This window comes from Chelon labrosus, assembly GCF_963514085.1.
Source record: "Chelon labrosus genome assembly, chromosome: 13".
Lineage (NCBI taxonomy): Eukaryota > Metazoa > Chordata > Actinopteri > Mugiliformes > Mugilidae > Chelon > Chelon labrosus.
In genome coordinates this window covers 25,014,196-25,038,870 of record NC_140346.1, presented here as the reverse complement: position 1 = coordinate 25,038,870, position 24,675 = coordinate 25,014,196, and the positions used below count along the sequence as shown (strand labels likewise).

At 43.2% G+C, this 24,675-nt stretch overlaps 1 protein-coding gene across 1 annotated transcript; it reads right to left on the bottom strand.

The window, feature by feature from the left end:
• LOC311498286 (F-box only protein 40) lies at positions 1-24,376 on the bottom strand (the record flags this gene model as incomplete). Its single annotated transcript, XM_084558820.1, has 4 exons — positions 1-205; positions 1,893-3,776; positions 4,071-4,121; positions 24,308-24,376. The coding sequence occupies 4 exons, from the start codon at positions 24,374-24,376 to the stop codon at positions 23-25; spliced, it is 2,187 nt and encodes a 728-aa protein (XP_084414946.1). The 3' UTR covers positions 1-22.
• Positions 24,377-24,675: the final 299 nt, after the last annotated feature.

Genomic DNA, 24,675 nt, shown 5'->3' with positions numbered 1-24,675 from the left:
GTGCTCCAGCGCACGAGCGCCGTCATCTATTGTTCTCCAGCTCTCCCCGTTTGCCGCTGACCTCTCCCAGGCAGGCTAAAGCCACCGGCTCCGTTCGCTCTTCTCTCTGGTAGAAGGAGCAGGATTTCAAGTGATCTGACATGGAAGGAGAGTCGCTGAAGCTCCATCTGTCCACGGAGGAAAACAGGGAGCTGAATTTCCAAACCTGTAAAACACAGAGGCAGAGCTGAGGAAAGTGGAGGAGGCTGCTGTCGTGGCATCTATCAACTGTTACTGCAGTGTATGGCCACAAAATGGTAGTTTTAGTTCTTCTATTACTTAACCCAGGGCAAGAAGTTATTTCTGTCCATTACAAAATTATACAAATGATAGCGTTTACTGTGGAACAAATACCCAGCTGCTGCCCTCACAGCCTTTTCAACATCCCGTGCTTCCATGAATGATCATGTATCTGTCTCGTTATGGTAGGACTATGTTTACTGGCAGCAAAGCCGCAGGCCATTCCACATCCCTGATCTCATCAGCATGCTCTCTTTGTCTTATGACTACTGCAGTGTAGAGATAGTCGGTGTAAAAATACACACGCGTGCATTTAAACTGCGTTTATCTTTTATTAGTTCCAGCAGTGTTTTCACAACATGTAATGGTTTGTTTGTCAGACGTGAGGCTCTGACCTGACCTTTGCTTTCGAGGACGGCTAACTCGCAACAGAACACTGATTTCTAATCAACCTTACAATTCATTTTCATAGTTTGAACCATTAAAAGAAAATGATCTTCGGCCTTCAAAATATTTAAAATGCTTTTATTTTTTACGCCGAATTCACCGGTGTAAGCTCCCGTAATTCAATATTCTGCGCATCTGCAACAAAAACTGATGATGATTAATGATGTGCACTCATCTACAGTACCTCAAGGAATCCTGCACATTTGGAGGCGCCTCAGGAAGAGATGCTGCTACAGCAAAATGATGAAAATATACGCCCATAGCTGCGTGGTCATGAGGCTGAATCACTTAAAACTTCAACCTTGTGCACTTATGATTTCATACTGGATTTAGGTGGCCTGCAAAGATCACGTAGCTGTGGGCGTTTGTGTGGCTTAGAGCCCTGGAACCTCAAGGCGTCCCCATGACTGAGATGTCTAAGTCACAAGGCCTGCTGTAGCTTAGTGATCTAATGTAAAACATCCTAGGATTGATCCCAGCTGCCGCGTGCGACCCCATTTTCATAGAAAGCCAGTCCACACAGGTTGCCTGTAAATATATATTTATCTCAATTCAAGTCAGGATCTGGATTCATTTATAGCTCTGATTGGTTTGTTATGTTGTTGTTTTCTCAGCCATCTAATTACTGGAGCACTGCATGGACACCGACATCAAGAAAGGAAAATTACATTTCAATTCCTTGAGCTGCCTGACCCTACAGGCAGCAGGGTTGTCTAAGGACACGGAGCACAGAAGTCGTGCAGTGGGATCTTGTTAAGTGTTGCCAACTCGGCTCTGATTCACTCTGTAACATTGTTAGAGAGGACTACAGAGAGTCTGAAGGGTGTTTACATTGCAGCAGCTGTCACGCTGCATGAATAACTGAAATTTTTCCAGTGACAGTTTACCGATCAGATGGGTGCCAGGTACTAAAGGAGAACCGATATAGAAGATTGGCCTCATGTTTACGTTCCGTTTGCATTGCACGAGGTTCAGATCAAAAAGGGGTAATCAAATAAAATGGCAGGGCTTAACCAGCAAAATAACTAAACAGAGTAATGCAATAAATTGTTCCTCTGCAGCTCAGTGACCTGAATACAAGGTGCCCATTATAGTTAATTTAATTTCAGAAGAATAAAAGTACAAAAGCATAAATCAAAAAAAAAGTTTTTTAAAAATATACTTGCTTTCTTTCGACATTTCCAGGAACTTCTTCCATTAGAATAAGTCTTTTTCTCCCACTTGAGGGAGACCATCCCTCTTTCTTCTAACAACGTGGCACACAACTCCCTCATCAGACAGGACACCTGGGAGAGCTGAGACAGTGTAAAACTGTCAAGGTAGCCGGCTATATGCTGAAGGATCTCCAGGGGGAGCATGCTCAGGGGATCCAGCCTGTGTGCACCATTTCTCTGAGAGCAGAAGGCTTTCCCACCTTCGCAGAGGCATGAAGGGACGCGTGGCTGGAGTGCAAAGGTGCTGACATCTTTGCAGAACCTGATTGTCGCTTGACAACACGCGGGCCGAAACCTCATCTGGGTGAAAGTGCAGCCGAGGTAGGCCAAAGGGCAGCGCTGTTGGAACCAGCCGTTCAGGGAGGCCTGTATGTCAGAGTGCACGTTCTTGAAATGAGAGCGGTATTCATCGCGGCGAAAGAAGTGGCCACACATGTAGCTGAAGGCCGAGCTTGTTTTGTTGTGTCTTCTGGTGACGGATTCGGCTTCGACTTGCATATAAAGGCCGTGGGGTTTGTCTGCCATGACGTCGGCTAGGGATGCGTCTGATTTGAACGGAGCAGAGGAAAAGTTGTACGTTTGCGTTCCTATATCCACGTAAACACCGTCGGTTGATGAACTCTCCGAGATTAAATGTCCCTTCAGCTCCTTTTCTAGGGAGCACAGAAGCGCTGTGCCGACCTCATCGCTCTTTGGGAGCTCCTCAGCCGACACGCCCAAATCTGTAGTGTCGACACTTTGGTGTGCCGTAGTGTGTTTGCGCACGGGGTCCTTCAGGTGATGGCGCCTTGCTCGATAGCTGGTGGGAATATTAAATGTGCGGACGGATTTAACCTCGATTGGCTCCAAGTTCCCGTAAACAAAATCCTTTTCTCTCGGCGTGCAAGCAGCAAGTTGGCCAAAGTTAATCAGCATCGCCCCGTTGTGCACCAGGTACATATTATATTCTGAAATGTGGACTTCTTTACCTAATCTCTCAAGGACTCCATCTTGCCACGGTGCAAAGCCGGTGGCGCCACCCAAGCTCATGGAGGAAGAAGCACTCCCTTCACCTCGATGTGATTCTCTTGTCCTTCCATGATTGTTTAATGGTTCCTCCTCTTCCTTTTCTTTTCCTTTATCTTCCTTATTCAGGTTTTTGACAGTTTGCATGCATCCATCCTTCTCCTTCTTGAATATTTTCTCCCAGGAGCTGTAATTCTGAAAACCCGTCACATCCTTGCTCTTTGCCAAATTATCTCTTTCCTCTTGAGTCGGTTCTTCTTCTTCCATCCCTGCACAGCCATTTTCTGTGAACTCACCACAATCTGAAGAACAGGATGCACCCTCTGCAGGACTGTTGACCCCAGCAGAAACATTCTCAGGCGCAGGTTCCTTCTCCATCCACTCTGGGAAAACGGTCTTCATTTTGATGGACTTAAACAGCAGCTCTTGATCTCTGAGAGCCAAAGCAACGTCAAGGTTTTCCTCTGTGTTTACAAGAGGGTTTCCAGAAACATTTCTGTAAAAGGTCAGATCAGTTTCTGGAACGGGCCAGCGGTTCCACTCCTGAGAGCAGCAGACCACGCTGGCGGGACACACCTCTAAGTGTTTGGCCAGGCGGCGGCGCAGCATCACGAGAGGGCAGCCGTATTCGGCATTGAGGCAGGGGACCGTCTCGTTGGGGCAGAGGAGCTGGTGGTCCTCTTGTTTACATATGTGGAGGGTGGCGCCGCAGTTTTTACGACACTTGATGACCGAGCACGAGATGGAGATCTGCACCGGGACTTGACAGTGGACACTGTAGCACTTGTCACAGTGCTTATGGTGGCCCACTGGCAAACTTCTGCTCCTCACCTAAACAAAGAGACCACAGTTTGTAACAGCAGGCAACATTTCTAGGTCCATATTCTGACTAATTATCAAAAGCTGCAGAAATAGTTATTTTTTTTTATTTCTGGTGTGACTTCACCTGCTACCAAGGTGCATGGAGGAGGTAAATAAACTGAAGAAAGGCCAAGACTCCAGCAGCACTTGTAGTATAAGGAACAACTTTATTAGCCTTCATCAGGGTTAAGTAATTATCAAAAGCTGCGACAGTATTTTAAAGTTGGGATCACATTTTAAACTGTAAAAAACAAATGCACTTACCATTGCGAACACAGGGATATGATCATCTGAGAAGAGTTCGAGCCAGAAACACTGTTAGAGAACAAGGTAAATATTTAAAAGTTTCTTGTTATGCTGTCTCTCCATCCGTCCTTCCCTACTGCTTGCAAGAAATTTATTGTTATTGTACAGACTAGAGAAGTAGAGAAAAGGACAAGATGCGCGCTATGTTCTAAATGCATAATTTATATTAAGGTTAGCCAAAGACTGTTAAGCAACTCCAGGTTTTTGTTAAAAAAAATAAAATAAAGTAAAAATAACAGCAGGAACAATAGCAGCTGTAGAAATTCTCACCCTTTGTTCCTCTGTCGCCTCGCCTTCGCTTGGCACGTCTGAATAACCTCTGCACCGCGTCTGGACATTATAAATAGACACAACAGAGGGGCAGTCGGGCCGGTGGGACGGGGCACCATTGTCGCACAGCCATTAAGAGGCAAGGTCAAGTTACAGCCTCCACCTCTGCTTCACTGTGAGAGGGTGGTGATAACAGCGGGTCATCCGAGTTCTCAACACTCTAACTACCGCGTGATCCGGAACGTCAACATGTTAACGTGTGCAGGTCATCGCCTGTATGTGCACGACAAAGCCAACATTGTTATATTTAACTATCAGTAATATTAGTTTAGATTGTCCTCCAATCTGATGACAACATGACAATAATTGAATAAACATACAATTTAAATGTGTTTAACAGGATTTCATAGATCACCAGGATCTCTGATTATCAATTTTCTGTTCGATAAATGCTTCAAATGATCATTTTAAGTGTCTTTTCCTTAATCAGAATGTAAACAATACAGTGTTATGATATAAAGTTGTCTTGATCCATGTCTTCCACTAGATGTCACACACACGCTTTCAGAAACTCCACCGACACCTCTCCAGCAGCTGTTTAACACAGATTAGTCCAGCCCTTTAGGGTTGCAGTATAGAGTAAAAAAAAAATATTTTTTAAATGGTATTTTTCTTTATGCATTACAAACAGTTTAATTTAAATTTTCTCCTCAAGCGCGTGTAGGTGATTACGTCCCTGTCTGAGCGCTGTGAAGGTGTTTTAAGGGAATTAGCTGCAAGAAATGTTTGGGTTTAATAAGGAAGCAGATGCATTCCAGACACCTCGGAGTAGACCTTAATGGACGCCTCTTTTTTTAGCAGCATCCACATTATAAAACTGCTGCTGCTGCTGCTGCCGCTCTCCAACAGTCGCCTCGCCAGTTCTTTAGGTTCCCCAGTGAAAATAAATTCGTCCTAATATAAAAGTCCAGTAGTAAATTTTGGCTGAAGGTTATGGCATAGTTTAAAATGACTGAGAGAGCTGTTGATGCAGCTGTGTTTTCATTTTGCAGGCTGTGGTTTGTAGTACTATTAAATTGTGTTGTATTGCACTAACACGCCAGTGGGTCGGGCTGAACAACACGCGCTCTTTTGGTGTTTAATTCAATCCAGTTTAACAGCACCCCAAGATCATCATCCGGCTGAATTACCAGCTTTCTGACGCCGTTTTAAGAAAACCTGAACATTATAAAAGCCATGAGGGAGGATTTGGTGCAGGATTGTTTTTAATAGTGTGATGCCTCACAGCAAGAAGGTTCAGGGTTCGAATTCTGGGCCTTTCTGTGTGGAGTTTGCATGTTCTCCATGTGTCTGCATGGGTTCTCTCCAGGTACTCCAGCTTCCTCCCACCGTCCAAAGACAGGTTAGGTTCATTGGTGATTCTAAATTGGCCGTGTGAATGGTTGTCTGTCCCTCTGTGTTAGCCCTGAGATAGACTGGAGACCTGTCCATGGTGTACCCCACCTCTCGCCCAATGACAGCTGTGATAGGCTCCAGCCAGTGTCCCTAATGTTTTGGCAAGGGAGTGTAAACTAGTTCGTTCTCTTGTCATATGTAAAACTGCATCCGTCACCCTGTGCCGTCATTCATACTCTCCGTTTCAACATAATGGGGCACTGATCTAGTCTAACTAGCTTTAACTAATTACACTCATTTACATTAAGGCTGGCTGAACCATCATCCCCTTTGTACCCCCATGTAAAATGTGCTGGATCCACAATCTGCAGCTGGAAGTCTTCATGCAAGTTTTGTTGTTTTTCTTTTGTTTTTTTTGTTTTTTGTTTTTTTGTTTTTTCCACCTGGCACAGATTAGAATGAACAGCTTATCAGAGGCAGCTGCCTGGCTCTCTATAGGCCCTGCAATCAGCATACATTACATCAAGCAACAGACAGAAAGCTTAGCGAACAGAGAGAGAGAGAGAGAGAGAGAAAAACTTCTATTTCAGTGTCTTGTTGCTGCACAACGGCGACGCAGCTGAGACCGGAGGCTTCTATTGTTGGAGTTAGATTAGTCGAGTAACGCCGGGAAAGTGCTTCAAAGCAGGTGTAGAAATAATAGACCGGTTCTGTGTCATTGCTTCAAGATTTACTAATATCTTTTAAAATACTCTACGCTTTTGGTTAAAAGTTGAAACTTCCAAACTTTTACAGTAGGTCGACCTTTTGACTCTCCTTGCTAATAATTTGCCTTTCAGCTGCAGTGTCTGAGATGTCGTCAGCCTGTTCAGTTACAGTATGATGACACCCATGAAGTGTAGTGAGTGTTTCTAGCCGTGTTGTTCTGTCACTGTGTTTTAAGTGTTAATGAAACAGTGCGACATTGTGGGAAATGCGATTACTTTTCCCAGCGCAGAGTTCAAATCAGCACAGCTCTCATGTGTGCCTGTTAAATAAAAGCATGCAGCCAGAAGCTGAGTTACCTTAGTTTAGCATTAGGACTGGAAACAGGAAACAGCAGCATGGCCTCTGTCCACAGATAACAGAATCCACCTAGCAGCACCTCCACAGCTCAATTATTAGCACATTATCTCATCTCATTTGTTTACATTCACCAAAAAAAGAAAAAGAAAAAAAATGAAGTGGGAAAAACACTGAGCTATTTTTTTGGTTTGGTTGCTATGCAACCAGCAGTGACTGCAAACAGACAAGCAAATAACTAATATGAACTTCAGAGGAGGTGGACGGCAGATTTAAAACCACTGGACTGCTGAGCTGCCACTCTTCTGCTAGCTTAGAAAAAAGGCCAGTTGAATGTAAACGTATTTGATTTATTCTACGTTTTATTGCCTCGTTCGAATAGAATTTGAAGAAAAATCTGACTGCAGCTTTAACCGAGCAGTAGTGTTTTATTCAACAAACTAGACTGTTTGCATCCACCAGTCTTAAAGGGGAATTACCGTTTTTTACAAACTGGACCTTATTTCTGGCATAAAATACAATTGTTTACTCACCCATGTAACTTTGGTGTCATTTGGAGACTTTCTGCAGGTATTTAAATCCACGTATATCCATATAGTGGGAGTGACTGGGGCACCGAAACGCAGCCTCTAAATAACGCATTATCTGCTGCGAAACTCGTTCATTTCACCAATATTTTGTTATGATATGCTATTCCTTGTTGAGTCTGGAGTTACCTGTTATCATCATCCGGGGTCTGTAGATTGACCTACTAACCTCTGACCTGGATGATGTCATCTCTGAGCGCCGCGCGCACCCCACACGGCTTGTTTACCTGTAATTTGCTACTACTAGTTTTTTGCAACATGGCTGAATATTTTTATGATTCTGAGGTTGAGGACGACGACTTTGTTCATGATTGACGTCCTTACCATTTTGAGCCAGAGTATACGGATGAGGAGCTCGTTTAAAGGCTGCGTTTCGGTGCCCCAGTCACTCCCACTATATGGATATATGCAGATCAAAATATCTCCTGAACGACTACAAATGACACAAAAGTTATTTGGGTGAGTAAACGTATTTTATGCCAGAAATAAGGTCCAGGTTGTAAAAAACAGTTATTCCCCTGTAACAAGTCCCTGCAACTCTACCGTTCCCCAAAACTTTCACATGAAACATTAAGATTTTACCAAAAGGCCGCAAAAGCAACAAGATGTTTAACAGAGCACAGAAATCTAGTTTAATACATTTTTGTTTCGAACGCTCAGCTTGAATTCTTATACAACCTGGCACCTCGAGAAGGAGGATAATTACAGCTCGTTCCTTATTCTGTGGGATTTGAACAATGCCGTGGCTGCGAGGTTAATGACTCATGCGAGCTTCATGTCATTTAACTCTAATTTAATCTTGTGAAATTTGACTGTTTGACAGTTTTGTATGTCAGAGAGAAGAAGAAGAATAAAAAAGTGTGTTCAAACTTGATTAATATTCGAGGCTTTTCCAAAGCCGACGGCACACAGCAGGACTAATGTAAGCATCACCGGTTTCAAGTTTTCTATTGGATGTTTGCTTCCTTCCACCAACACACACAAAAAAAAAACAGTCTCATACGGTCTGCAGAGCTTCCTGCAAATCTCTTATTGCCATTCCTCTTAAAGATTGCCCCCATTTTGGGGCTGGTTTATTATACCTGGCAAAGCGTATTAATAAGGCCAAACCATTGGGAGGCGGCGCAGAGAGAAATTTGCTACTGCTGAATTTTCAGAGATGCAAGAAACCGTGGTGGGTTCTGTGTTTATTACAGAGCCCAGCCCAGCAGAGGGCCATAAATAAGCTGCAGACTGCTATAGAAATGTGTAATGAAAATGAAAATGCACCAACTCAGAGATGAACCCGGAGACTGTATGAAGGCCATATTGAACTTTAAGGCAGAGGAACCATTACTTTCTAAACTGACGCATGTTTCAGCTCACTGGAAACACGCAAATCCATTTAAGGGATAAAGAGATTTTTGTTCTTTTGTTATTTAGAGCATGAAATGAACAGCTGCTTTTTTAGAGTGAGTGATATTCCTCTGTGTCACTACTAGAAATCTCTCACATTATCACCTTGTTTGCATATCGTCATTTGATATATTGTGAAAAAAAGTAGTCATTTACGGCCACTTTAAAGGGGAATTACTGTTTTTTACAACATGGATCTTATTTCTAGCATAAAATACGATTGTTTACTCACCCATATAACTTTGGTGTCATTAGGAGTCGTTCGAACAATATTTAGGTCCAGCGGAGCGCCGCATATATTCATATAGTGGGAGTGACTGGGGCACCGAAACGCAGCCTTTAAATAACGCATTATCTGCCGCGAAACTCGTTCATTTCACCAATATTTTGTTATCGTACGCTAGTGGTATTCCCCGTTGAGTCCGGAGTTACCTGTTATCATCATCCAGGGTCTGTAGATTGACCTACTAACCTCTGACCTGGGTGATGTCATCCGCGCGGCTTGTGTTAAAAAACACTGACCCTTGAGGGGTTAACTAGCAAACTACTGGTGACAGATGTTAAAACTGACAATTAAACTCTCAGCTGCAGTACTGACTCAAGATCAGACGTTTTTTCTACCCACACTTGTTTTCTTCTGATGTCAAAGTATTACAAAATTGCAGCAAGTTCTTCTTCTTCTTCTTCTTCTTCTTCTTTTTCTTCTTCTTCTTTGCAAGCCGGCAGACCAGCTTGCAGGTGCATTACCGCCACCTGCTGAATCTTTGGAGCAGCGAGTTGTTATTATATCATGGAGTTGGAGACCAGAGCACAGAATATCTGTGAATTTTCTAATTAAAGGGGAATTACCGTTTTTTACAACGTGGACCTTATTTCTGGTATAAAATACGATCGTTTACTCACCCATATAACTTTGGTGACATTTGGAATAAATGAATAACATACATTTATACTTAAATACTGTATATTCACCATATTTATTTCTGCAAATTTCCTCAGGACTGTGCACCTTACCTCTATGTTTACACTATGTATATTTTCATGTGTCTTTTTATACTGTATTTTAGTTTTTTGCACTGTTATTGGTGACGGCTTTAATCTCATTGTACATGTGTATAGTGACAATAAAGGCATTCTATTCTATTCCCTGCTGGATCTAAATATCGTCCGAATGACTCCAAATGACACCAATGTTATAAGGGTGAGTAAACGATCATATTTTATGCCAGAAATAAGGTCCAGGTTGTAAAAAAAACGCTTATTCCCCTTTAAGTTTTCTGAATTTAATGTGAAATTCTGTTTTCTGTGGGATTTTTTATTTTTTTTCCTTTTGCACTGAATTAAATAAAGTAAAACTCATTAAAACTCTAAACCATCTCCATCATCTTAAGGCACTAAAGTCTTTTTAACCTGGCGTCACACATTACCTCACACCTGGAGGATACATTTAATAGTATACGCCTTTGGGTGAGCTTTATAATCCGAGGCCCTTCTGGACGACATATTGCAGCATATGGTCAGCCAAAAATAGGAGGGAAAATGTCCGTGCCCGATTTCACACCTAGTTTTCACTTTCTCATTAAACAGCCTCCCTCCCCCTCCTTTCTTCATGCTTAATTAAAAGGGCATCCCACACCTTTTTCCTTAAAATCCCTCTCCAGTTGAACTGCGCTCTGCTCAGACCTGACTGAGCGACGCCGAGGCGGTTTGCTAACCCTGACCGATGAACATGCAAATGTTTATGGCCATATCAATTTACCTTCCAGCCTTCCTGCGCCCCAATATTCTGCCTTTAATTACAAAGACTAATTAAAAGTAGCTCGTAATGGAGTCTGGGTACGTTCCCCTCGGGGCAGGGTGCTTTGTGTCACTTTGCGTCATTAATGCGAGAATACGCTGAAGGATGACAAAATCTCAAAAAGTTGTAAATGAGACATTTCACTCTACTAATGTCAGGAGCTAATAACTGCCAAGACAGGGAGGACACGGCGTAGGGGGAAGTTTTCAGCACGGAGGCATTTCACGCCCAATATACGGCCGCAATAAATGATAGATCATATAAAATTCATGAAAGGAGTAAAACAGCTTGTTGAAGGCAAGTTAAATAATAAAGTTCACTGGAGCCGTTTATCAGTTTTGGCCCGTGATCTGCTGGAGGAGCTTTTTGTTTTTGTGATGGATCCAAAGCCGTCCTTTGACGTGGGCATTCGTGTCACACAGGGGTGTTAGCACCAAATATAGAATCGTTTCTAGGACCGTGTGTGGCTGTCTGAGACCACGCAGCTGCTTTTCACACGAAACGCGTACGTATTACAGTGGGTCGGATGAACTAAGTCAGAGTGACAGTTAACGCCTCACCACGGGAATGAACTGCAACACGGTTTTAACTCAATCAGCCGGCTCCTACTCACACCAATACTTGTAACGGTTTTAAAAGGAGATCCTAAGCGTGTGTGTCTAAAGTAAATGAAATGTGTTACTACAAATTGCATTGCATTAAGTAGCTACATCAATCAGGCCTAACATTATGACCGCCTTCCTAATATTGTGTAGGTCTCCCTTTTGCCTCCAAAACAGTTGAGACTCATCAGAGAATGGACATGGGCCTTCTGAGGGTCTCCTGTGGTGTCATGGCAACAGGATGTTGTTAGTGGGGGGGCCTTTGAGGGGAGGGGGCTCTGTGGATCATCCAGATACTTGATCAGTTTGGGATCTAGTGAATTTGGAGGCCAGGTCAACACCTTGTGCTGTTTTTAAAGCGTTTTTGTGTGTGTGCTTGTGTCAGGTTGCATCCTGCTGGGGATGGTTGCTGCTAACAAGGAGTGTCATTGCTATGGGGTGGGGGTACCTGGTCTGGTCTAGGTGGGTGCTACATGTCTAAGTAACACCCACAAAAATGAATGAGGTCCAAAAGTTTCCCAGAAGAACATTATATTGACGCAAGATGATCAATGTTATGTACCTCTCCTGTCAGTGGTCGTAATGTTGTGGCTGATCGGTGTAGCGAGATGTTTTTGTTCTCTTGAAAATGAGATGTTAATCTCAGTCAGGCTTATGGATCATTTATCAATTTGTGCACACACATCTGATTGTATTGTTTCTTTAATTGCTAGTTCAAGTTACAGCCAACTCAGAAATGCAAGTATTTTGATTTTGGTCCAAGGTCCAATTTTCCCTCCACAACTGGCTGTTAAGTTGCAGTCTTAATGTTGTTCCTTGAGTACTTTCTAACTTCTCCCTGACAGGTAGTGGATGAGTACACAGAGACTCTGTAAATGTGGTGAACACCAAAACAATGAGCAAGGTTTAGGAAGGTCTGTCCCTGTGAGATACTGTCAAACTGTCATTTAATTCATTGTTGACAATGTCCAGTAACTGAAATAGAAACATAAATACCCAGTCAGTTTTTTAAGTATGAATTCCTGTATTGTAGCCGCTGTCAGTAGCCCACATTTCCTACAGTCCAGAGTCACTTTCGTATCATTGGATTTCATTATTTGTGCTGTTTCTACTCTTCATGTTTTGCTTTACTTCCTGTCTTTGTCCCACCCTTGTGAGTGTGTGATCATTTTCTTGCTTCTTTATTCTGTGTGCTCTTCCCTCAGTAGACTCAACCGTGTCTCTTTACCCCCATGACAACACCTTTGTGTATACATAGTTCTGCCTCTCTCGCCGTCCATTGTCAGTAAGTCTGTTTCAAGTTACCCGTTTCCCCCTCGATGCTCCACCGCCTGCCGGCTCTATGTCTTCACCGGATGTTCACTCACCTGTTTCCCTGGTGTTTCCTGCAGTCTTCATTGTGGCTCAGCGCTGTTACCAGAGCCTCGGTTTATCCCTCGTTTGTGTCTCCTTTTTTCGCAGAGGCAATTCTTGCCCTGGGCAGATACTTCTATTGCAGACGTACTGTCAAACTTTGGTTATTTTTCACCCCAAGTGTCCTATAAAACCGCAGGTACATGTCTAGAAATGATCGACACCATTTGTATTTTGATGATAGTATCTAATCCGACTGCTTATTAAATGTTAATACTTTCACACATTCTTTCAGCCTTGTAGCTTAGCTAACACGTTGACTGGCAGCAGAAATGCTCTATTATTAATAATCATCGTCATTATCTGCTTTACTTACCACTGACTGTATATACTACCTTCTTTTCTCATCTTCCTCTTTCTTTTTACACTCCTAGAGAGAGAACTTTTTTTGATTATTGAATTATGCGCAACTTACGACCAAGAAAGTGTTCAACCTGGACCTTATTTCTGGCATAAAATACAATCGTTTACTCACCCATATAACTTTGGTGTCATTTGGAATTGTTCGGATAATATTTAGATCCGTGTATATCCATATAGTGGGAGTGACTGGGGCACCGAAATGCAGCCTCTAAACGCATTATCTGCCATGAAACTCGTTCATTTCACCAATATTTTGTTATGATACGCTAGTGCTATTCTCTGTCGAGTCCAGAGACCTGTTATCTATTCGCGGAAGTGCAGCAGTTTGTTGTTCTTTGGCCAGCTGCCCCTATCTCTGCCTCCGCATCCTCCTTTCAACGAGCTCCTCATACTCTGGCTCAAAACGCTAAGGACGTCCATCATAAACAAAGTTGTCGTCCACAACCTCAGAATCGGAAAAAATATTCAGCTATGTTGCAAAAAACTAGCAATAGCAAATTACAGGTAAACAAGCCAACCGTCGCAGGTGCGCGGGGCGCTCAGAGATGACATCATCCAGATCAGAGGTTAGTAGGTCAATCTACAGACCCCGGATGATGATAACAGGTAACTCTGGACTCAACAAGGAATAGCACTAGCATATCATAACAAAATATTGGTGAAATGAACGAGTTTAGCGGCAGATAATGTGTTATTTAGAGGCTACCTTTCGGTGCCCCAATCACTCCCACTATATGGATATATGCGGTGCTCTGCTGGACCTAAATATTGTCCGAACAACTCCTAATGACACCAAAGTTATATGGGTGAGTAAACAATCGCATTTTGTGCCAGAAATAAGATCCATATTGTAAAAAAACAGTAATTCCCCTTTAAAGTGGCGTTATTTAGAGGCTGCGTCTCAGTGCCCCAGTCACTCCCACTATATGGGTATACGCGGATCTAAATATTGTCCGTTATATTTTATACGGGTGAGTAAACGATCGTATTTTACGCCAGATATAAGGTCCATGTTGTAAAAAACGGTAATTCCCCTGGTCACATGTCTCAAATGCGTCCTCAGTGCGTCTTGGGGAATCCAATCACAAGTGACCAGCATAAAGCACCCCGGGATGCGTTAACGACAAATTTGAGAGACCTCTGACCACATCTGGAGGTGTTCTCGTTTGCATTTGGCAGTGTGAACACACGATGAAACCTGAGTCACTTTAAAGACCTCCTTCTCAACAGGGGTGCTCTTGTTTCGCCTCATTCAGAAAAAGTGCACACACCGGCAATTATAAATCATCACCTGAGAAGGATGTTTGTTAGTAATGAGAGAGTCTTTTAAAGTATTCGGTCCGTGTAGCTGTTGACTGACTAAATAATAAATAAATCTAAACAAGAATTAATAAATGAAGATGTTTAATATGAGTACACGGCGTGCAGTTCTGTCATTTAATACCGTGTGGTTGATTACGTGGTTAATTATTGATGTGATCGGAGCCGCACAGAGTTAAGCTACCGGTGTCTTTATTTCCCTTTATTACCAGATATTAGAGTGTGTATGGAAACTTTCAGGGTTCAGGTTATAATCTGAGCGTTGTGCAGGTCTAACTCACGCTGGGGTGAAGATAAATAAATAGAATAGAGATCGAATAGAGGTCGGTGTTTATTAGCTGCACGAAACTGAGATCGAATGTGAAGAGATGGCTGGAGACGCATGGTGTGGTGTGAACACAGGCACTAAAAGACGCCCAGACCTGTTAATGTGAGGTCTGAACGAGAACTATTTGCCACTTTGGTGCCCCCTATTGGCCTGGAGCCCCAAGCAATTTGATGCCTTGTCCCGTTAACAAGCTGCACATTGGATTAAACTTAGTTTTCTCCTTGTGGATTTTCTTATGTTGCATTATAAAATAAACCCCAACATGTGGCTTTATTTGGATTTTATCTGCCAGTTCTGCTTCTTCCCATTATTGATAAATCTCACTCAATTAGCTTTTCATAAATACTGGTACTAGCCAATAATAATAATAAAAAAAATAACCTTCTTACAATATTTCAATACAAAACAGATACACAAATACACTCAGCACGATGGCAAGTAAGTCCAAGATGTCCCGTCCATGTTGACGCAATATGTCAGAGTATCTGTACACAAATCACCTCCACTTATTATCTCTCGGATTCTGCTGTTTGTTTGCAGTGCATAATTTTATCTGGCATCTACAGAGGTAAAAAAACACACGCACACACACTCACACACATGCACACACACAACTGAATGTCATGCAACAGAACGCCGATAAAGATAATTTCTGCTCAGGTGCAACCAAAATAGTTTCCGTGTGTTTCTGCTGTTGTGGCGCTGAGTGATAAGCAGCAGACGCCGATAAGAGACCCCGACGGAACTACAGGATACGACTCCCACCGCTAACCTTCTACTTTCTCGACAAGTTCAGTAATGCACCGTAGCTGTGTGTGCGCCTGTGTGTGTGTGTGTGTGAGACATATATCTGGACGTTATCATTCCGAAAGCACAAATGTTATGTGTGTCGAGCGTGCAGGATTTCTGCACCGGTCCCTGCTGTGCTCTGTAAGCCACCGCTGCTCTGCATATGTATCATACTGTAAGGTTTTTGTGTTTCTCTCAGCTCCACTGCATAAAACAGATTATTAGTTATTTATTTATTTAAAAAAAAAGAAAAGAAATTACCATAAAGAAAGCATATCTCTGTGTAAGAGCCTCACATTATAGCTTCACAAAGGGAGTATTCAGGGGCTAGTGTTCTATAATTTAAATCATATCGTCTCATTTTAAAACAGCTGCCTTTACAAGCCCAGAAAGGACAAAGATCTAATGGGAGAAGGAGGAAGCAGGACAAGGGGGTAGACTGGAAAGGAATTCTTTAAATACCTGTAATGAAAAGACAAGTGAAATTGATTTGATCTAATTACAAATACAGTTCTTAAAGCTCCAGTGATTTACAAAGAGGTGACGGACAACAGCGGCTCGGCGAGCAAGCAGCCGAAACAATCTCTTTTCCTCCACCAGCACTTCAATCAATGAAATCTCGACTTATGTATCGCGGGGTGTTCAGGAAAATATCTACAAAAATGGAAAGGACCTTTGGCGCACGGGCAGTCATTTCTTTTCACCTGAAAAAGTCCACAGTCAGGATATTGTTGACTGAGCCACACGGATCTGAAATGTATGAAATTCCCCGCTGTGCTGTTCTCCAATTACTGCCATCGATGTTTACCCCTGAATTGGCCCAGACTCTCACAGCATGCCCTGTTGGTCTCAGCCTCATACAACCGCCGCCTGCAGCTCCTCTCCAAACGGGGGCGTGACTCAGCTACACAACTCCGGGGGAAATGCCACTCTCATGCTCCATTAGCCCTTGCGTCCCCGGTGGATGAAGAAAAATGTATTCACTACTGGGATACTGCTGCCACAGACATCTAAATAGCAGCCATTCGTCCTCTCCGCGGCATCCTCGACGCTCGGGATGACCTCGTGACTGGGAGGATGCTTGTGGTCGAACCAGTGGAGGGGAAAGAAAGTTTATAATCACAGCATGTGGAGATCAGGAGGTTGACAGTGATGGTCTCACCCTGAAATTTTTCCCGAAAGATGAAGAATGTTATTTCATGCAAACGTAAGTGCGTTAAAAAGGTCGAACGGCTCTGTGCGTGGCGGGTCAGGGTGATTCTCTTTGCAACGAAGCTGCACGCTGACTTTCAGGCGAGTATTTTACCGCAGGAGATGGGCCGATAGCTTTGAGAATCAGCTGCTATGCACATGGTTCAATCAGCATGTAAGTAGAGCAGATTTTCCCTGGTTCTATCCAGAGGGAAATCATAGAGTTGTCCCTCAGACCGCCAAGCCTGTAGCTCTAAATGGAATGAATCACAGAGCAAACGCTCAGGTCACTGCTGCAGTATTGATTACCAATGGAAGATGTCTGATTCTCTTTCTCAAGTCTCACTCTTTCACCCTGCCACACACACACTCAGGCGCAGACATAGCTTAATTATACTTTGAACTCATTTACAGTCGGGCAAGCGTTGCCTGAGACGTTAACGCGCCAGCAAATCCAGCCGACAGGACGCACCGCGCGCGGCTTTCGACGCTTAATTCCAATTTACAGTGTGAGTGTTGTGCGGTGGTTGTTTGTTGATCACACAGTATCATTCAATGAGCAGACATTAAATCTGAAAGCTTGGTGGGGTGTTTATTGAAGCCCTGACCCCGTCCTCCGCTCATTAAATTGATTCATGGATTCAATAAGTGGGGCACAGGCGGCAGGTGTGCGTGTCGGAGAGGCTCGCAGGCATCCATCACGCTGATCAGGTATCTTCAGCTCTTTCTCGGTGCGGCAGTCTCACAAGACCCGCGCAGACGCTGCTGGCTTACAGCCCAGACTGACCCGAGGCTAAGCTGAATGCAGACGCGTACACGGAGGGCTAACGGATATACAAGAGCATGCAAGTGCACACGAGACAGGTACAGACGGCCTCGTACCCCCAAAGCTTCAGTCTCATTATAATAACCGTGTGTCGCTGAGGGCAGACGAGGTTAAACTGTCCCCTCGAAAAAGATCACTCGGTGTTACAGTGGACGTTAAGAACTTGATCCAAAGCCATTAAACATAAAACGCTTTCGGTTTAAGGTGCCAGGGTTTTTTTATTTCTAGATTTTCTCATCTCCTATAGGTGGACAACAAACCGAGTTAAATTCAATCACCACAACATGTTTGTACAGAGCCGACGGTGCACGTGGAAATAGATGGCTCACCATATCGTGAACATGCTGCAACCTGAAATATCTTTTGCATAATAAAACGCTCGGCCCAGAGTTCATTAGAGAGGACACAGGTGGAGATTTCACCCTGGAAACATTCAGTGTGCAAATAAATAATAATAAAATAAAATAAAATAAAATGACCCGCAGCATTTCGGAGATTCCCATGTGCCGACTGAATAATGAAAACAGTGCACGAGCTCTTGCTTTTTAAGAGCTCATTAGGTTTGCAAAATTACAACATTTATTTATTTTTTGTTTACTTGAGATCCCGACTCAAACCTGTGAAAATAATTCAAATCCCCAAATCTGTGCAAGATCTATGTCACACAACGGCAGCATTAGTTGGTATTAGTAAGCAGAACGAGCCTTATTAAGAAGCTGCCATCCAAGAAAGAGATTTATTTAAGACGTTATTTTGATTGTAGCTCTCGGACAACTTTTAGTCGCGACTTTAATGGAAACTGAAAATGAGAAGATAAGAAGAGAGCTTAGCAGATGGCTGCCACTTGGTATTATTGTTCTTAATGATTAGCAACCTTTTATTACTTTGTGTTTTTTTTATTATTATTATTATTAAAGTGAAGCTAGATGGAGGAGAAAAAAAATCCAGAGAGCGGTTCCAAGTAATCTACATCCTCATCAGTTCTCTTCTTAAAAACACGGAGGACGCCAGCCAAAGCCACTAATCACGCTGACAAGTTTTTATTACCCAGCAGCATCCACCAGCGCCGACGTCCCCGGTGGCTGCAGATTATCCTCAGCTGTATTTGCCGTTTCTCATATTTGGCACGCTATCTGAGAGCCTCGGCGCCACCAAAGCTTCCGACCTCAAACACAGGGAAGGCAAGACTCATTTTCTTCTTCTGGTGTCCCGAATGCAACTTCACACTGAGCGGCGGCGGGCCGTGCATTTTCCACCTCGGCCTTCAGTGACCTCCAACCTCATTCAAAACACCTATTAATACTAATGTTATGACGCCACTGCTATAGAAACTACCAACAACATACGGAAATGCAATAAAACAGGACGTTGCATTGTAGACGGGTATCTCATATAGCAAGATGAATGCCATTACTAAAACAAGAAACTCACGTAAAACAAAATAAACAACTTAAAAAAGTCTCCTCTCAGTCACTGCAGCTCCACATACATCAAATTCAGCAGAAGCATCAATGTCAACCCAATAAAATAGAAAAAATACACATAAAAGATGTAAATACAATTAAGAGACCACTTAAGAGTTCACCTCGGAGCCTGTCAACCAAGGACAGCACTCATAGTCGCTGTCCTGAAAGGCTAGCTAGCTTTCTTCACAATATCCATCTTTTCCTGGAAAGTCCGCCGTGAAAATGTCTTTCTAAGAAGATCTCTGACCAAATCAATAGCCTCTCCTCCTTCCGCTGCCATCGTGTGTTCAACAAATAGCTATCAAAACGTTAACGGGGACGATTTGGTCGTTAGCTTGGCTTAAACGGAGCGGCTCTCGGAGCGTCCAACCAGAGGACGCGAAAACACTGACGCTACCGTAAGCCACGGAGAAGGCCTAACAATACGAACTTGAAACATGATTGGTTAAAGGAACGGCGTCATTACAATGTGTTTCGCCTGCAGTTTCAATTGTGAAGGCACAGGCAGATTTCTTTGACTGGCTGAAGTTTGATTGGATGAAAGCTCTAATGTAAAGTTACACTGCAGGAATCACCTCAGCTGAGAGACAGACAAGCCATAACATGAAAAGAATAGGCCACTGGGAATAATTTAATAAGATTAATGGGAAAATGAGAAGGTTTTGCTGAACCTGACTAAACGGCTGAACGGTTGCCGAGGCCACCACAAGACTCTGATGTGTTTGACAATTAAAGTTGGGAGGGGAGAAGTGACTGACGTACCTGCCTGATGCCAAAAGTTCAGCTATTGCAACGCAGTGTGGGATTAGTAGTTTCAATGGCGTGCACGCAAAATACCTGCAGGCCGGATACAATTGTATCTTTGAGTTTGAGTCTATAAATGTTGAACACAAAAATATTGCTACGTGTATAAACGGAGTAGCTCTTCTTGCTCTTAAAAAGAAGATGGTACCACTGACACCAGCTTCATCTGGGCTTCCCCTTCGCTCCGACGGTGAATTTGGAAGTCTTGTACAGTGTTGCTGTAATCATTGTCAGTGTTAAGTGCCAAAAGTATTTATAGCTCAAGAACAATGGCGTGAAAAGAGGAAAGAGCTGCTCACCGTTCGCCTCTAAAGGACATTCGGATTCCAGGTTTGTGAGTCTCAGCTACTGTACGTTGGGTTGTCACTGTAGGTCACACTCAGCTCTTTGCCACAGGCTCTGCACGCTGCTTAGGTAGGAAGGGTCTCGGAAGGGAAAACCCACCGCTTTCCTCACCAGCGACCAAACGGCTACTGCAACCGGAGCTCCGGGCATTAAACCTCAATTCAAGGGACGCTGCCCGGTTTCCTTTGAGCAGCGCGTCACCCTCTCCGACTCTCCCTCGCTCCGTGGCCACGGCTTTGTCATGGCGCTCCGCTCGGAGTTGTGTGCACTCAGCAGAACACGGCTCCTCTTCCTCCCAGTTCGCGGTAAAGAGCAAGTCATGCTTCTCGCTGTCCCCGCGTGAACTTTGAAAATCGACTCCCTGCGCAATCAAAGCTCAGCAAAAATGAGCGAGCAGCAGCCAGTCGGGTGTTTTGTTGTTACGCAGTGTAAATGTCATCGACTGGCCAGGTAATGTCAGCGCGGGGATATTTATTTTATTTTTTTTAACAGAAGAATTCAAACTGTCAGCCACATAAAGTGTGACTTTCACAAACATTTCTTAACAACGGAGGATAGAGAGCATCTCCTGGAAAGTAATGCACATTTTTTTTTTAGCATCTCAACAACACTGAAAGGTGTCAGCTTTGAACAGGATACCAGGAATTCTCCGACACAGCTTTTTTTTTTTAGTTTCACGATATTTTAAAATGCCACGATAGTGTCTAAAATCAGTAGGAAACAGTGGAGCATCAGTAAATTAATAATTTCTTTGATATGTTTTCTTCCATGGCATCTGTTTAAATAGTTAAATATGTTTAATTTAAAGGTTTTTAAAGTCCCAGACAGCCTATGTACGTTTTTCTCCTGTAAGAATAAGTTCCAGTGAGACGCATCAGCAAAGTTTACCCTGAAATTGCAATAAATAAATAAATAAATAAATAATCTACCCAAATGGCATCCAATTCAACGTGCATGAGAAGTAACTCACCGTAACTGCAGTGCAATCAAAAGGAAAGCTGCACGGGTAGAGCTGTGACGGGCTTCTGGTTGACTCTCTGCAGCCAACACGAGCTCATATCAGTCCATGCAGGTCTGTGTGTGCGTGTTCACCAGCTCCTAAGCAGTGATCACATTATCCACTGACATGCTTGTGGTATTTGAGTGACAATGTCGTCACTGAGAGAAAAAAAAAAGACCCAAAAAACGCCATTCTCAGCTTATACGTGAGCTCCCACGAGAAAGCCCATAAAATATGTAAGAGGGGCCCACAAAGTCGTACGGAGAACACGTGCTTACAGCTCAGGCCTGCTATCAGATTCCCAGCTCCCACCACTGAGGCGATGTGGTCAAAAATCTGACAGGCATGCACCTGCTCGATTCTCCGCGGCGGATGAGACGATGACAGCCTTTATTCCTCCGAGCTCTATTTATAGGAATGAGCTAACCTCACCTCAATCACTTTCGTGGGCCGACGTCTTTTTAAAATCGAAATTAAAGCCTCTTTACCCGGCTCAGATATCACGGATTCAAGCCCATGGACATGACTTTTATTAGGATGTTCTAACGCCGTCAGAGAACAGACTTTTCTAGCACATGCAGACGCGAAACAACACGTCTGCTGCTGCTTTTTTTTCCCCCGCTCGAGCGGCTCCTTTTAATATTTCCACCTGCTGCAAAATCAGTCCCCGAGAGCACGAGCTGAATTTAAACCGGCAAACAGAGCAGAAAAAGGCGACCTGACGCCGACACCCGTGTGCAACCCTGACCCCAATACCTGCTGATGAATGCTGAAATATTACTCAGACCAACACGACTCTCTATTCAATGTTTTACCAGCGATTTTCACGAGTTTGATACGCTCCTTTACCTGAATCTGATCGAGCTCAGTCCCAAATAAAATTACTACTCTGAGAGCTACTTATTTGACAAGATGGTCACATTTTAAAAGAAATTAGAGCGAGGCGGCGTGGAGCAGATGTTTACAAATTGTTCTTTTTCTTCTGTTTTACAAGCACATGTTCACATCGTACAAATTGACGTGCTTGCTGCTCTAAAGGATGTTTCTTTTTAGCATACCACTTCTTCTTAAAGTATTCAGTTTTTGCACACTTGTTAATTTAATTTTAAATGAACGGGGCTGACATGTTTTTTCTTTTATTTTTTTGCCCGTAATGACACTGTGAAAATATGTTTTAAATAATGTTTTGCAAAAGTATTAAAAAACCATTAAGTGAAATAATGTGGACATGAATGGGGGGACATGTTTTCATTTTGTCATCACGGGTTACTGAGTGCAGGCTGGTGAGAGAGAAAGAGAGAGAGAGAGAGGGGGAGAGAGAAAAATGCAAATTTTAGCCTTTTAAAATTAAATTTACAACACAGTCCAGAGTGCATGAAAGAAAGAAGTCTGAATACTTCCTGCAGCCACAGCTGGGGTTAACACTAACAAATCTATTTGAAAAAAGGAGTTCGGCGCTAAACCCACCAGCAGCTTGCAACCTCGTTCACCCATTTCGAGTTTCGGGAAACTAAACCGGTGAAAAAGTACATTTAGATTTTGTTAAGTTTATCAATATTAATGTGCAGCTGGCCTCGCACTCGGTTATTCACATTAATTACCTCAAAGCCACAAAAGAGAGACATGCATGTTTAATGTGAGAACTGATAAAATTAATTAACAAGCGGCGACTAATAACAATTAGATACCGATTATTTTGCAGAGGAGCGCGAGGAATCTTTAATCTATCGCCACTCGTGTCCAAAAAAACTAAAATGATATGAAGAGGTGCAAGAAATCCATATCTTAAAAAATTCACGTGCTCGATTTTAATCTCCATTTATGTGCATACATAGACTGGATGATCAAAGATAGCCAATTAAATTTTGATTTGTTTTACTGAGAGGCAGCTGAAGACCTGAAAGTCAAGATTTTTAAATTTAGAAATGATTCAAATGATTTTTTATTTATTTTTTTGCCTCTTCCAACTTTGTTTTTTCTCTCCTGTCAGGTTAGTTTTGAGCGTCTGAGGTAAAACACATTGACAGATTAGACAGATCAGAGGAGCTGCTGCTTGAATTAGTGTTCAGTATAATGACTGTCTGCTTGTGAGGAGTTTATCTTATAATTTATCATTTCTACAAGCTTGCCAAACCTCTCCGCTGCTCTTTGGCCGCCATTTGGTACTCGTTAACAAAATCGGGAGCGCTGATCGAGACTTTCTTTTTTAAAACCGGCTTGCACAAAGGTTGCCCTCTGACTTGAACGCCTCATTCCTCATCCCAGCAACTGTAACATAAATGTCTGGGCGAACATTACAGTTATTGATGGCTTTGATGGGGGTCATTATACATGCTGTGGGCAGCATATGCTCTTCCAGTGCTCTTGAAAGTCCTGCGGGGTTTAAAGAACTCCTGGAAGGACGCGCCGTTTAGTGTTTACACCGAGCCAATTACGTGCCTCCTTCTTCGAGGCGAGCCACGTGCAATCACATGTGTGTTCACAGTCGATAAATCTAAACGCTGCTTTGTTCACTCAAGTGAGCGGAGCATGAAGAGGCTTCAGAATATCAATAAGATTACCACACGTGAGAAAGAGCGCTGCTGAAGGTGTACAGTAAAATTAAACAGGCTTACAGTGACAACACGGAGGTGCAGCTGGGCTACAGTGTGTGTGTGTGTGTGTGTTCTTGAGATGAATCATGCTCCTTTGTCTCATGTCAAGCATTAACATCACCCTCTCTGGGGAGCTGTGATACCTCTGCTCCACTGTAACATCTCAATGAGCAAACACCCCGCTGTTAAAGGGCACTTATTGATCCAGGCCGACATAAAACGAATGCCACGTCTGTGCATTATGTATTTCGCTCCGCGGACTCAGCACAAGTTAAAAAAGAGAGTTAGTGAATCACAGGGGCGGCTCCTGGGTCCGTGCATTATTTGATCAGTTGAGAACGTGCAGCTCCGCGGAACCTGGCTGTGTTTAACTGGGTCTTCCTGTTTTGATTTTGCAAGTCACTGCAAACTCTCTGTCATGGGCGGCACAGCGGTGTGGTGGTCAGCACTGATGCCTCACAGCAAAAAGGTTCTGGGTGACCTGTCCAATGACAGCTGGGATAGGCTCCAGCCCCCCGTGACCCTCCAGAGGACAAGCTGTTACAGAAAATGAATGAATGAACATCTCTCTATCATTTCAGATTTCTTAACATTTCCCCCGTGTGGTTGCTGTCCCTGATTGTTTGCCCCGCCCTGATGTGTCTCACCTGTGCCTCATTGTTCCCTTTGTATTTAGTGTTTCCTTCCTCCTTTGCCAGTTCGTCATTGTTTCCCATGTCTAGTCTTATCCTAGTGTGTATTGTCCTCCACGTCACTGTCGTTCTAGTCGTTTTCTTGTGTGCTTTGTACCTTTTTTCCCCTCGTTATTTTTGGAAGTAAAGACTTGTGCATTTGAGTCCCCCTCTAGCCAGTTCCACTTAAATTATAATAGGAATGAGATGATATGTCGCGAAATCGACCACAGATTTGATGTTTAAAGGGGAACTACCGTTTTTTACAACCTGGACCTTATTCCTGGCATAAAATACGATCATTTACTCACCCATATAATTTTGGTGTCATTTGGAGTCATTTG